Source organism: Botrytis byssoidea, assembly GCF_014898295.1.
Source record: "Botrytis byssoidea strain MUCL 94 chromosome Unknown BBYS_024, whole genome shotgun sequence".
NCBI classification, from domain to species: Eukaryota; Fungi; Ascomycota; class Leotiomycetes; order Helotiales; family Sclerotiniaceae; genus Botrytis; species Botrytis byssoidea.
The window spans coordinates 184,750-199,063 of NW_024065865.1; the positions used below are offsets into that span (position 1 = coordinate 184,750).

Consider the following 14,314-nt stretch of genomic DNA (forward strand, 5'->3'; position numbering starts at 1 on the left):
TGAATTGATGAAGAAAAAAAAATCCTCAATCCCACATGAAAAAAATCCAGATGATTTTCGAGTAATCAATTTATTTACATTTGATATCTCTTTACCAGAATCTCCGTTATTATTGTTTTTTGACAAAAAAGTGAGAATTCGATATAAAATCCTATAAAATGTCTGCCCAGGTTCCCGATATCGAGAAGTATGCACCATCAGATTCTGGTAGTTCTGAGGCGTCTGATATCCTTGATTTGAAAGATGATGAGGGATGGGAAGATGCTGAGCCAGAAGAAGAAGAACAAAACCAATTTGTATCATTATTAGATGATGAAGTTTTCTCTGATATGATTGCTATGATTCAACATTGCAAGGAGAAGTATGGCTTTGATTTCTTAGAAGTCAGACAAAGATTGGGCCTAGACTTTTATGGCAGTATCAAACTTACCAATTATCTAAGATCCAAGACTCAAAGTGGTGAGAAGCCTTCTCAAAATATTTCCAAGGCCGACTTGGAAGATGAGAAATACCTCAAGCCAGTTTTGGAGGATGATGCTTTTCTTTTCTGCCTCGATGATCTTCCTGATATCGTCGAACAAAATGAAGGCACAGGAAATGGCAAGGAAGTCGAATCCGGGCCCCTCGTCGCTCGTGTATTTGAGTTAGAAGAAGAGCTCAGAAGAATTCAATCTCAATTTGAAAATTACAGAAACACTGTCAATGAAACTCTGGATGAACGTTGGAACAAGTCCGCGGGACCTTCTGAAGCCAAAAAGGAGGAGAAGCGAGATGATGATAGCCAATATTTTACGTCTTATTCATACAATGGTTAGATATCTGCCCACTTTCCATTCCATACTGCCTAACTAACGTCTCTCAGATATCCATGAGACCATGCTGAAAGATACTGTTCGTACCGATGCCTATCGTGACTTCATCTACAACAACAAGTCTCTTTTTGCCGGAAAGATTGTTTTGGATGTAGGATGTGGCACAGGTATTCTTAGTATGTTCTGTGCCAAAGCTGGTGCAGCTCGAGTGATTGGTGTCGACAATTCAGATATCATTGAGAAAGCCCGCGAGAATATATTCAACAACGGCTTCGCCGATAAAATTACTTTACTCAAGGGTAAAGTTGAGGAAGTCATTCTCCCTGTTCAACACGTCGACATTATCGTTAGTGAATGGATGGGCTATTGCTTGCTGTATGAAGCTATGCTCGACAGTGTCATTTGGGCACGAGACAAGTACTTGAAGCCTGATGGTTTAATGGTTCCAAGTCACATGAACATGTGGGTTGCTCCCGTTGCTGATCCAGATTACGTCGCCGATCACATCGATTTCTGGAGAGATGTTTATGGATTCGATATGAAAGCAATGCAAGCCGGAATTCATGACGATACACAAGTCCTCGATATGCCAGCTAGTACGATCTGCGGCGAGCCCTTCCCATTCTTGCAATTAAGTCTGCACACAACCACAGTCAAAGATCTTACTTTCAAGAGAAAATGGGAGTCGAAGCTCACCCAGGATGTCGACACATTGGATGGCTTCATGATTTGGTTTGACAGCTTCTTCATGCCCTCACGAAAAGACGAGGTTCCTGAGAATGCAAAAGCTGAGGAATGGGCCAAGGAAGAGAAAAAGGGAGTTGCATTTACAACAGGTCCAAGAGCTAAGGTAACACATTGGAAACAAGGTGTGTTGCTCATCGATACTGCTAAACATCAGCCAAAGGAACATAAGGCAGGTGAGCAAATCAGTGGAGAGTTAGAGTATCTAGTTGCCGATGATTATTCAAGAGCTCTAACTATCGGCATGGACTGGAAGTTTGATGGTGAGGAGGCTGCCAAATCTCAAACGTGGAAGATGAGATAAACTACTTGGTTGGTAGATGAAATGATAAAATGGGATGATTTGCTGAAGTCAAGCGTACCATAAAACCCTTGGCAGTAGGGTACAGATTGTCAGTTTCACTGAGCTTGGTCTTGCAAGAATAGCTCTTGCTGGAGTAGCAAGTCCATACTTAGGGAAAAATTGAGTATAATCGTAGTTTAAATAAAGTAGATCTCCACAACCATTTCCCAAATTATATGCTATTCGTGTGACTTAAAGATTTCAATGTTCGACACCCCGAACATGAATGAATTCTAGCTAGTATTTGCGAATTTTCCTTTTCAAGAAACTTCACTTGAGAATTCTTGGTGTATTTATTTTGATAAATCATTTCCATTGTTCTTTATCTATCCGAATTGAAGATATTTATAACCATCAATTCTTTTACTCTCTTTCGGAGATATCTTGGAGATAAGCTCGGGAGATAGGTAATATGCATGACGAAATATGATCCCTACCTCATTGTAATCGCGTATCCCGGCATTGGTCAGCGATAGGTATCGACCATAACCTTTTCTGCTCATTGTTTGAACTCGCTACCAAACGACCGATGATGGCTATATCATTCATTTGTTCCGGCTAGCGTGGTATTCAGACGGCAGCTATATCGCTTCCATGTACATATATATATCTTTATCGACTGATTCAATCCATCAAGGTTATCGACCGACTCCACAACAACAATGGCGCCCGATAGAGGCACAACACAGTCTCCGGACTACCAATCAATCTCCACTCGCACATCTGAAGACAACGACAATGCACTCCGTCGTAGACGAAGCGAGCAACGAAGGTTCATAGCTGTACATGCGGAAGAAGGACAGAATTTCACAGTGCGAGGTATACTTGTTGGACTCGGCGTCGGATTGATAATATGCTTTTCCAATATGTATTTTGGTCTGCAGACCGGTTGGGTTTCTTCCATGGCCATGCCGGCTTCCCTGATCGGATTCGCATTCTTCAAAACTCTGTCGAAACATCTTGATTTACCATTTACGCCGGTGGAGAACGTATTAGTTCAAACGGTCGCTGGATCAATGGGAACAATGCCATTGGGTTGTGGATTCGTGGGGGTTATGCCAGCATTAAATTATATGTTGAAGAAGGAGGAACAGGGGCCAATTTTCTTAAGTACTTGGAAACTTATCCTCTGGTCGTTGGGATTGTGCTTTTTCGGGGTGGTGTTTGCGGTTCCGTTGAGACGACAAGTTATTATTAAAGAGAAATTGAAGTTTCCATCCGGTACAGCGACTGCGTTGATGATTGGCGTTTTACATGGTAAAGAGACGACTGCAGGTGGACCGCCTGTCTCGACTTCCGAAGACCTAGATGGGATAGACGGTATGAACGAAAGAGAGTCTAGAAATTATACAGATGAGAGTGTGGCGGATGTTGAGGAGGTGAGCAAGGCTGAAAGTAGCAGCTGGAAATCAAAGGTTAAGTTGTTAGTGATGTCATTTGGAATATCAGGACTTTATACACTTGGAACTTATTTCTTTCCCATACTGCGGAAATTACCAATTTTCGGAACAGCAATTGCGCAAAATTGGTTATGGACTTTGAATCCGTCCCTCGCATACGTTGGACAGGGAATCATTATGGGTCCAGCGACAACTACACATATGCTTCTTGGAGCTATTGTTGGCTGGGGAATACTCTCACCTCTCGCGAAGAATAGGGGTTGGGCTCCTGGGCCAGTTAGTGATTGGGAAACAGGAAGTAAAGGCTGGATTGTTTGGATTTCGTTAGCTATAATGTTAGCGGACTCTGTGATCAGTCTTGGATACATTGCCCTCAGCCCTTTGATCAATAATAGCGGAGATTTTGCTAGTGAGACTCAACAAAAGATTAAGAGACGGGATTGGTTGGGTCTTCTTTCATTTGGAGCACCACAATCGAACACGGGATACGTGCCTATAAACGGAGAAGAATCTTCTGGTCGTAGGGATCAAAACGTATCAACTACCAGTAACGGATCATCATTTTCCAGCAACAACCTTCAGCCAGAATTGAAAGATCTACCAGAACCCGACGCCCCTTTAGAACATCTCGTTAATTCCCGCACTGTCTGGATAGGCCTCATCCTCTCCATCGTCTTCTGCATATTTAGCATCCGCATCGTATTCGAAGGATTAATTCCCCTCTACGCAACCATCATCTCCGTCCCAGTAGCCCTTGTTCTCTCAATAATGGGCGTCCGCGCTCTCGGAGAAACAGACCTCAACCCCGTTTCCGGAATCTCAAAATTAGCCCAACTATTTTTCGCCCTCATAATTCCCCAAAGCAACAAAAACTCTATCCTCATAAATCTCGTTGCCGGCGCCGTTTCCGAAGCAGGCGCCCTCCAAGCAGGTGATCTAATGCAAGATCTCAAAACTGGTCATTTGTTGGGCGCAGCGCCAAATGCACAATTTTGGGGTCAAATCATTGGCAGTGCTGTCGGTGCAGTGGTTAGTGCGCTCATCTATAAACTTTATACAAATGTATATCAGGTTCCGGGAGATTTGTTCCAGGTTCCAACGGGGTATGTTTGGATTTTCACGGCGAGATTGGTCACGGGAAAAGGATTACCAGACATGGCTGCGCAGTGGGCGATGGGAGCAGCCGTCATTTTCACGGGAACGACGTTGTTAAGGATATGGGCGAAGGGGAAGAGAGTTTGGTGGTACGATTATGTTCCTGGGGGGATCGCGGTGGCTGTTGGTATGTTTCCTTTATTTCTTTTGCTTCCCCTCTTTTCTCTTCCTCTCCCCCCACAACAACCAACATATCAATAAACTAACCACCTCAAAAAGGTATGTACAACACCCCCGCCTTCACGCTCGCCCGCGCAATAGGCGGTTTCATCAATCTCTACTGGCGCTCCTATCGCAAACAAGAAGAAACCCCCATCGTCGTCTTGGCGAGCGGATTGATTCTCGGAGAGGGCGTGGTCAGTATTGTTAACTTGGGATTGGCGAGCGCGGGGGTGCCGCATTTGTGAGGAGGCGAGAACGGAGAGGGATGCGGAGAGTGGTATATAGGTTTCATTTGATTTGAATTATTTTGGTTGGCTTAATTTATAGGCTGGGTTCGTTGGATTGTGATTGGAATTTGAGTTTGAATGTGAATTTGATTATTTGGGGATGGAGATGGGGGTGGGGGTGGGGGTGGGTATAGATAGGTGGTTCTGAGTATAGGTATATAAAGATGAATGTAATATAGTTTATCAATGCGTGCACCACTTTTACCTCATTTTACACTTTCAAATTTATATTATTTAATAATAATTGAATCAATTAATTAAAACTATTTAGAATTTAATAATCTAGAATCTATTATATTATTTTAATAGATTCTTATATTATAATCTATTTTTTTATATTTATTATAATATTAAATAAAAAATGCTTTTTTATTAGATTTACTCTTTTTTTAATATTTATTATATTAATTTTGAATATTAATTTTTTATTGAAATAATATATTAAGAGTTTTTTGTTTAATAAATATTTTTCTTTAATATAATTAGATTTTTTATATATATTAATATTTATTTAATACTTTATTTATTATTCAAAATATATAAATCTTTGTATTTAAAAATATATTTTTATAAACTAATTATTTTATATCTTTAATTAAAATTAGTATAATTTCAAATATAGATATAAACAAATTTAATCAATAATAAATTATTTAAGATTTGATTAATATTAATTGAAAAAGAGCTTTATTTAGATTATAAAAGATTTAAGAGATTTATTAATTTAAATTAAAGAAGGAGAAAATAGATATATAAATTCAAATATCTAATTTCGAGAATATAGTTTTAGAATTAAATAAGATTAAATCTATTTTTTGGAATTCTGATTTAATATTCTAAAAGATAATTGATTTTTTATATATAACTTTAAAAACTATAAAGAATTTAATTTTTGAAATATAATTGATATATATCTTAATAAATCTATTAATTTGATTATTATATAAATATTTTAAATTACTAAAACAATCTATATCAAATAATTGAATTAAATAATTTGAATATAATAGTAAATATATACATTTAATATCATTCTTTTTATAATAATTTTGAAATAATATTGATTTATAACTTTTATATTTATTTAATATTAATATTCGATATTTACTTTTTCTTCAATTTTTAATATATTTATTAAAATGTTTTAATTATTCTAAATCTATTTCATTATTTATTCATTTATTAAATATAGATTTAATAATTTAGTTTATAAAAAGACTAGTTTTAATATATCAATTAAAGAAATAAATCTATTTTTAAATTATTAGAAATAAAGGAATAATTTTATTCTTTTTATTCTTATATATTATTACTATAATTCATTCTCGATTGTTTAATTATACTAATTTATTTCTATTATATTTTCTAATATTAATAATAACTATTGTTATATATATAATTTCTATTATAAAGTCTATTTCATCGAAATTATAGAAATCTTTATCCAAAATACTATATTTTGTTTGTATATTTATAACTAATCAAACCCATTTTTTAAGAAGTTTAGAATCCTTACAAAAAACTTTTTAAAAATTATAAATATAATTAAAATATATCTTTAATTTTTTATATCATTTTACAAATCAATATGCTCAAAGTTTTTCAATAGTTTTTTCTTTTTCTCGATTCGAGAATATAATTTATTATATCTTTTATTCCTTTAAATTTAAAAGAAAAACCTTTTAAATTTATATTAAGAATATATAAAATAATTATTTGCTCTTTTATTTTAATAAATTCAAATTCTATAATCAAAATTTAATTACAAAAATTGTTTTAACATGTTTTATCACCGAGTGGATCACTCAATTTACATACAAAATTCGTCTATATATAACCATACACTTTATTTATTTATTAATAGAATTTTTTAAAAATTTAACATATAAAATCTGATTAAAAGCTTATTATAAAAATCTAATTTTTTTCGAATATTCAAATTAATATAAGAATTATTATAGAAATAGTTTTTTTGTAACAAAAATTATAATATTTTCGAATTTTTATTAAATTTAATAAAGAAATTTATATAAAAACTAAATTTCTAAAAAGTTAAATTATTATTATTATTTTAAATCTTTCAATTTTTAGAAATAATGATTGATTATTAAAATAAGAATATTTAAAAATAGTTAATTTTGATGTATTTTCAAATGATCCATTCGGTAATATGATCCACTCGGTGATAAAACACGTTATTTATTCTTTAAATAAATATTATATATATAATATTATATAGTTTAATAATCTTTCGAATTGAAAGTTTTTTGTTTTTTTGATAATTTTAATAGCTAAAAGTATTCTCCCTTTTTTATTATTCGATTACATAATAAATAATTAATAAATTATATGTTAAGATTAAAGAGTATAAATTGAGGTAAAAGTAGTATATGTATTGATATGATGCACGCCCTGATAAACTACGTTATATATACAGGCTTATTATAGTATTTATTTGAAATAAATGATATTGTACAATTTCACAATCTGAAAGAATAGGAAAACGCAGGAATGATATGAGATCCGCTCACGTTTGATCAGCTTAGTTAATTGTTTGAAAGAATGAATAACCAACTTTATATCTCACTAAATACTTATAAAACTTACATTATATCATATCGCATAACATTATACCACGTTCATTATGCCCTCTACATCAAAAAAACACACAGACTATTTCTTTCATTTTGCATTTTTCATTTCATTTCATATTATTGTCGGATGTGCATTTCCCATTCAATCATTTCATCTAAGTCCTTGCTCGCGCGCAACCTCTTCTACCATTCTTCTTCCACCCCTCCACGCTCGGCCCTTCCCATCTCTACTCTCTACTCTTCCACCTTCTCATTGACCAGCATCAATCATAAATACATATTATGTCAAGTACGAATCATACATCCCCCTTTCCCTCCCCCCCCTCTTGAAAAATACACACGCCATTTAATTTCATCCCGCCCCAACGCTATGCTGTATCCACGCGCATACTCGCTCTCATATCACAAATGTATCTCAGCCACCAGCTCATCTTATTTTTCCCAATAAACAAATCCCTTCCCATCGTTGTCTGGCTTCTTATTCAAGAAGCCAAATCTAATATACACAACTCAATCACTCATACATGGCATTCCTTTCCTTCTTTGCAATCACCCAACCCGCAAGCCATGCAATATCGGATGCACATTAATCAAACGTAGACCATTCAACCTCCTTGAAATTCCGCGCCCCTCTTCAAAAATCACGATCTTTCATCGACGAGAAAAGAGGATCGAATGCTTCCCTTCTGGAGAAACATTCTCCTCAATCCCTAATTCATGAAATCCCAAAGCTTACATTCCGCATGTATCCATCCGTTGCGGCATGTCCACATAATAAAATAAACAGAAGTGTATCGCCCACCCCCTTTTCCTCAAAAATGACAAAAAAACCTCGTACATAGTACGGTATTACTCCAAAACAAAACTCCCGCTCCCCGCTCCCATTTATGAAATCAAAGGGTATGCTATGCGCCACCCTGTATATGTGCGTAAAACCTCTAATCGCCAAAATCTCATGTCCCAGTCATGACGTTAAAGAAGGAATTTTTGTAAGAAAAACTGGAAAGAAAATATAGTAGAAAATCATTATTTGGATTACGATGATGGAGGTCACCTTGCCGACCCGATCATTCTGTTGAATCGGGTGCTTCAGAATTATTCGTAGTTTCTGTGGTTGAATATTCAACCTTTGTGGGATCAGGTGATGGTTCCGCAGCACCTGAGACATCACCCTCTTCGAGGTTGCTTGAGGTAGTGGGTTCAGAATCAGCACCAGCTGATGCGTCACTGGCAGTTCCAGGCTTAGTATTCTCTCCTGTGTTCTCTCCAGGAATATTATCGACGGCTGGTGTATCACCTTCGGTGCTAACGTCCGTCACAGGTCTCTCATCAGCAGTCGAAAGGTTGTAGTGAGGTCCCACATCAATATCAGCCGTAGCATTTAGAACCTCGTTAGTAGCATCCAGCCTTTCATCGTATATTAATGGCCGCTTTGTGTCTCCCCTCGGGGTTGTAGAGCCAGTGTCACTGCCAAGTGAGTCCTTATCAGGTTGAAGAGGTTCTGGTCCTTTCTGATGGGGGTTCTGTACTGGCGATTCGTTGGAAGGTACTGTTGAGGATTGCAATGCTGACGGTTGCATTTTATGAAACCAACCTCCGCGCTCCCATTTTCCTGGTTGGTACAAGCACGAATCCCGAACTTTACTATCAACAATGCCTTCGAGTAAAACGTTCAGCCGTTTGAAGTCGATGGGCTTTAATACCCAGCCGTCAAAGCCAGCATCGATATATGTTTGCCGTTCACGCTCAACAAGAGAAGCTGATACGGCAAAAATGGGTACTCTTCCATTGAGCTTGGCTCGAGGCGACAGATCTAGATGAGTTTTTTCGAACGACCTAATCATCTTTGTTGAAGTAAGTCCATCGACTATCGGCATTTGCATATCCATAAGTACTACGTCAAAAAGTTTGTCTGCCGATGAAGTCGTTGCACCGGATTTCTTGACATTGTCTCCGTAGGCACTTGCGCACTCTTCCCCGTTTATGGTGTGGTAAACCTCATGGCCACTTTTGTCCAGTCTCTTATTGATTATACGACTATTAACGGGATCATCCTCGGCAACCAAAACCTTCAAATTCTCTGTGTTCAAAGGTTTTGACTCTGTTTTAGGTGATATTTCATGAGGCGGGTCTTCGTGTGATGCCCCTTGTGAAGATGTTGACGGGATATGAAGATTGAATTTCACCTTCGCGGCAACCGGAGGATCATTTTTGTTGTTCGTACTTTCCGAGAATTCGTCTGGCATCCTGACGGCTCTTACTGGTGTTTTGCTGCCAGCAACGGTTCCGCTTCCCACACTTCTAGACTCTTCCGATTTGAGACAGTCATGCGTAGTATACGAAGCCGAACGTTTCAACTTTGGGGATGGACCTGATCTCGAAGTAAGTGTAGTTTCAGGCATACTGGTTAGACTGTGTCGATCTCTGCTCTCAACACGCTGCAAAGGTTCTCCTTGTGTATTACCAACCGGGCCAGAGATAGCATCAATGAATCGATCCACATCACTCTTTCCACTAGCCTTACTACTGTTGTTACTTTTGAAGCTGTGCAAACTTGCAATCTCTTCTGTACTGTGCTTGCGAGGAAGCGAAGAAGAATCGGGAGCTGATTGTTTAAGATGTCCTGAGGACTTGACAAGGGTGACCTCGCCAGGGGTACCTGCAGGAGGTGGCGTCGCGAGCGGTGGTGATACAGATGATGAATTCAAGAAAGCAGCCTTCTCTTGATTCCCGGAGTTTTGTGAATCGTCGTCAGGAAGGAAGAAGGGTAGCTGGATGACAAATCGCGAACCCTTTCCAACTTCTGACTTCAAACGTAGCTGGCCGTCCATATTCCTAACAATTCTAGCTACCATTGCCAGGCCAAGACCTATAGTACGATTACCATCAATGATAGCTTTCTCATTGCCTTGATCTTCAAACGAAGGATCGCCATCAACTTGTTCGAGATCTCGAAAAATCGTGTCAAGTTTTTGATTCGACATACCGGCGCCACTGTCTTCAACAATGATTTCGACATTGACTCTATTATCGATGATTTCTTGCAACCAGATTTCAACACGAACAAAACCATTCGACGTGTGTTGCACAGCATTTGCCGTAATATTAGCGACTGCTTGCCTAACACGCCTTTGATCTCCATGCACAAATTGTGGAACACCAGGGTGCTCGACCACGGTATATTCAATGCCCTTTCGCTTTACATCGCCCTTGAACAAGTCGGTTGCCTCTCTTATGGCAGCCGGAAGGTCGAAAATCTCATCCTTGACCAGATCCATGCCTTCTTCAGTTTTCGTCAAGTCTAGCAAGTCGTTGATGACATAAATTAGCGACTTGGAGGCAGAGTGTGATTTGGCCAGATTCTCTCTTGTTTCTTGGTCTAATGCGCCCTCAAGCGCAATCTCCAAGTAGTTGATAATTGCGTTTAAAGGAGTCCTGACTTCATGAGCTGAATTAGCCAGCAACAGTCGTGTAAGCTGACTGCTTTGTAACGCGGCTTCTTTTTGGCGCCAAACCTAATATGCGTCAGTAAAAATTAACCACTTTATCATTACGTCGGTCCAATAATCCGATTTGTAGTTTTGAATAAGTAGTTCTCGATGTTATAAATATTGAAAAAGGCTGGACCATTGAAACTCGTCGGGTTTATTTGAAAATCTTCGAAATTCGGAAAATCCAATCGAACTGCAGTACGGAACGTTGGGGTGATAAAAACTTACCTCGATGAACTTTCCATAAACTAGACAGAGCACGGCAGCAGTTTCCACTTGTTCCTCTGTCCATTCACGGCATTTTCCAATCACAGTCTCATTCCACGTCTTGAAACTTTTCCTCGGCTCCAGATAGCCCTCAGTGCCTTCTTTGACAAATTTTTCGTACGGATTGCCTGCCCATTTGACGGTCCTGATTTGTCCAGCACGGAAAAATACGATGAAGTCATCGCCCTCTGAGTTCAACGGTACCAAAAGCAAGCCCGCGATGACGTTGAATCCTGGAGGATATCGAAGATCCGGAAAGTCTTGTTTGATGTCCTGAGAGGTGACGACGGTTTTTATCTTACGCATTCGCATATATTCCAGCATAGCAAGTGCCTCGTGAGATTGATTGATCTTGCCCAATATCTTAGTTTCTCCTTTAATCGAAAGGAGGCCAAAATCAGCATCGAACAACTTCAGAAGATCGTCAGAGGATGCTATTATGTAACCTGAAGGGTTGGCTTGTGTTGGAACTGTGTTGATGAGCTTGCGAGCTTGAAGTCGTGAAGCATATGACAATCTTTCAATATTCCTCGACGCAGTATCACCCACTAGCCGACACATCTTTCGAATCGGAAAAGAGACTCGCATTCCTTTCGGACCGTAAGTGTGACATGCAATCAAGCCCCACAACTCGCCGAACGCATTGATCGAAATGGACATTGAGGATCGGACTGCCATGTTCGCCAGATATTTAATGTGTATAGGTGACATGGCTCGCTACCGGATGTTAGTGGACGTTTGACCAAGGATAATGGTATGATTATATGCAACTTTTAAAAGCTGATGGTATGAGGACTCACAAGATAAGCAAATGATAAATCAAGGGGGTTTTCAAGCTCCTCGACACCGCGGCAGACAAGTCTTGCAGTTTCTAAATCCCTATCATAAAGAAGGCGAACTTTGTTGACTTTATATAAGTCTCGAGCTTGCTTAGGAATGTCGGATGCCGGAAAATTCAGTCCCTTGTAGAGATCTTTAGTTGCTCGAGGATCAACAAGCTCAGTAACCACTCGGCCATTGTATGAAGCATCGAACTGGTATATCATTACACGATGGAAACCTGTCAACTCTTTGACCACACCTACAAGAATCTTCAGGAAAATCTCCAAGTTCGGCGCAGTGGCAAGTTGCTCTTGCACCTGGGACATAATATTAAAGACCTCCATAGCAGCGGCTTCGCCTTTGCGCTTTCGCGCGTTTCTCAGGACTCGAAGAGGTTTGCTCGTATTGACCGTACTCTCATCGAATTCCTCCTTTGTTGGATTGCTATTGAGTGTATCCTCAGGAGGCTCGGGTGTTCTTTCCTGTTCTGGAACGAGAGGGTAGACTTGGTCATCATCAAGTTCAAACTCGCAAATAATCATTTCTGGGTTGTCAGGATTTATGTGCATAGCTACCCAAAGCTTTTTAGATCTATGAGTTCTTGGGTGGCGAATCGAGATTGTAAAAACTTCTGGGCCATTTGAGGCAGGATCCGCATCTTCATCGCGAATAAAATCAATATGGTCAAGTAGATTTTCCTGTTACGGTCAACAAGCTGGACTCGAAAATTGGGATTCTCACAATAACTCACCTGTTGGTCATCGCTCAAGATATCTAGAAAGCTATCTAGCTGAAAAAGCTCCTGAGGTGTATATCCAATCATGCGTTGGGAGTTTTCACTAACAAGACGAACCAAAAGTTGATTATCCTCATGCTCTGACAACGCAATCAGTAAACCAAAGCCTTGTATAGCTCCAGGAATGTGAATTGGTTCATCCTCGCATTTCTGCAAAACTTCTCCATCGCGACCGGTAATGATGGCATGTCCTTCTGCAGTCACGATGTGTTTAAATCTGGCCGTTACTAACCCTCCAAGTCCACCGTCATCGGATACAGACATGTTTCCAGACCTGTTCCCGGACATATTTCCAGCCGATGATTGTTTTGCGCTAGAACCGCGCGTGTCAACAGATCTATCAGATGTATTGTCCATGAACTGTTGCAAGCGACTGCCTCGGAACTCACTACGAGTTGTAGAGGTAGACGACTTGCGATCTGCTCTCCTGGGGTCAGCGTTAGATTCCGTCTGACCCCTTGGGCGAGGAGTTATCTTTCCATCCGAATCTGAATATTTCGAACCCCTCCCACCTCCGTCTTTGCTTGCTACACTTGGGGGGCGTGGGAAATAGTCATTCATTTCACCCGAGGCCGAATTCCTTGCTGAAAATGAGGATGGGGTCTGGGTGGGATCGACACTGACGACACTTCTGATTGGAAAGACCCGGTCGTTGGTAGTAGATGGTGGGCTACCAAGCTGCTTGTCCGAACTAGCGCTCCAAGAAGATGTTGCTTGGGCAGATGTAGCAGTATAGCCCTTGGGGATATCAGTTGGCCATAATCGTGGTTTTGTGATTGGAGAAACTGGAACAGGTGTAGAGCCACCTGTTGAAGTTCGCGTCCGAGATGAAGACCGAGAAGCCACTTCCATTGATTTGACTTCGTTATCTTGTGGTAATTGGGGAATGTCTTCAGGATCCGGCAGCATTGCAAGGGGCTTGTTGACCTTTATAGGTCCGCCTATCGGGGTGACCAATTCGTATCTGCAATCCCCGTGTGATCTAGTTCTGTTGATTGTATGAAAAGAAAGTGTTTATTCGTAACCGGCCTATTACAATTTCGTGTATTTATCTTCCCTCAGTTCGTAAATGCATCGAAATATGTTCGCACAATCTTTCGTAAGATAGAGACTTTTCCTAAACCATAAGGAATGGTTGCTGTCGAATCTTTTCCCGTTCCAATAGTCCTAAGTAAAATTTCCAGGCGCAGTGAATGAGAGTAGTGAAATGAAATGTCCTTGTCCAAGTTAAACAATCAAACGATCATACATGTATTTTGTGTTCGATAAAGGAATGATCTTGGTATCGATAGAGAGTGACTGGAAGAAAGATCGAGGGATTTGCAGTGATGGTTTAATACGCTCGGAAAAGGAAGAGGGTATCCTGAAGTTGATTTGTTTCGCTGGGTGTGTAGGGGTGAACTTGTTACTCTTTCCTCATGTCAAGGTCCAAAAGTCTGTG

The 14,314-nt window shown here is 39.3% G+C and overlaps 3 protein-coding genes across 3 annotated transcripts; 2 read left to right on the forward strand and 1 right to left on the reverse strand.

Moving 5' to 3' along the window:
- Nucleotides 1-158: 158 nt before the first annotated feature.
- On the forward strand, nt 159-1,860 carry EAE97_009838 (uncharacterized protein; the record flags this gene model as incomplete). Its single annotated transcript, XM_038880353.1, has 2 exons — nt 159-810; nt 863-1,860. The coding sequence occupies 2 exons, from the start codon at nt 159-161 to the stop codon at nt 1,858-1,860; spliced, it is 1,650 nt and encodes a 549-aa protein (XP_038728720.1).
- Nucleotides 1,861-2,561: 701 nt separating this feature from the next.
- Nucleotides 2,562-4,861, forward strand: EAE97_009839 (uncharacterized protein; the record flags this gene model as incomplete). The annotated part of the gene is made up of 2 exons (XM_038880354.1): nt 2,562-4,581; nt 4,674-4,861. 2 exons carry the CDS (start codon nt 2,562-2,564, stop codon nt 4,859-4,861), a joined length of 2,208 nt encoding a protein of 735 aa, XP_038728721.1.
- A 2,975-nt stretch (nt 4,862-7,836) lies between these two features.
- EAE97_009840 (uncharacterized protein) lies at nt 7,837-13,782 on the reverse strand (the record flags this gene model as incomplete). The annotated part of the gene is made up of 4 exons (XM_038880355.1): nt 7,837-11,012; nt 11,217-11,972; nt 12,056-12,775; nt 12,829-13,782. 4 exons carry the CDS (start codon nt 13,780-13,782, stop codon nt 8,565-8,567), a joined length of 4,878 nt encoding a protein of 1,625 aa, XP_038728722.1. The 3' UTR covers nt 7,837-8,564.
- Between the last annotated feature and the right edge of the window lie 532 nt (nt 13,783-14,314).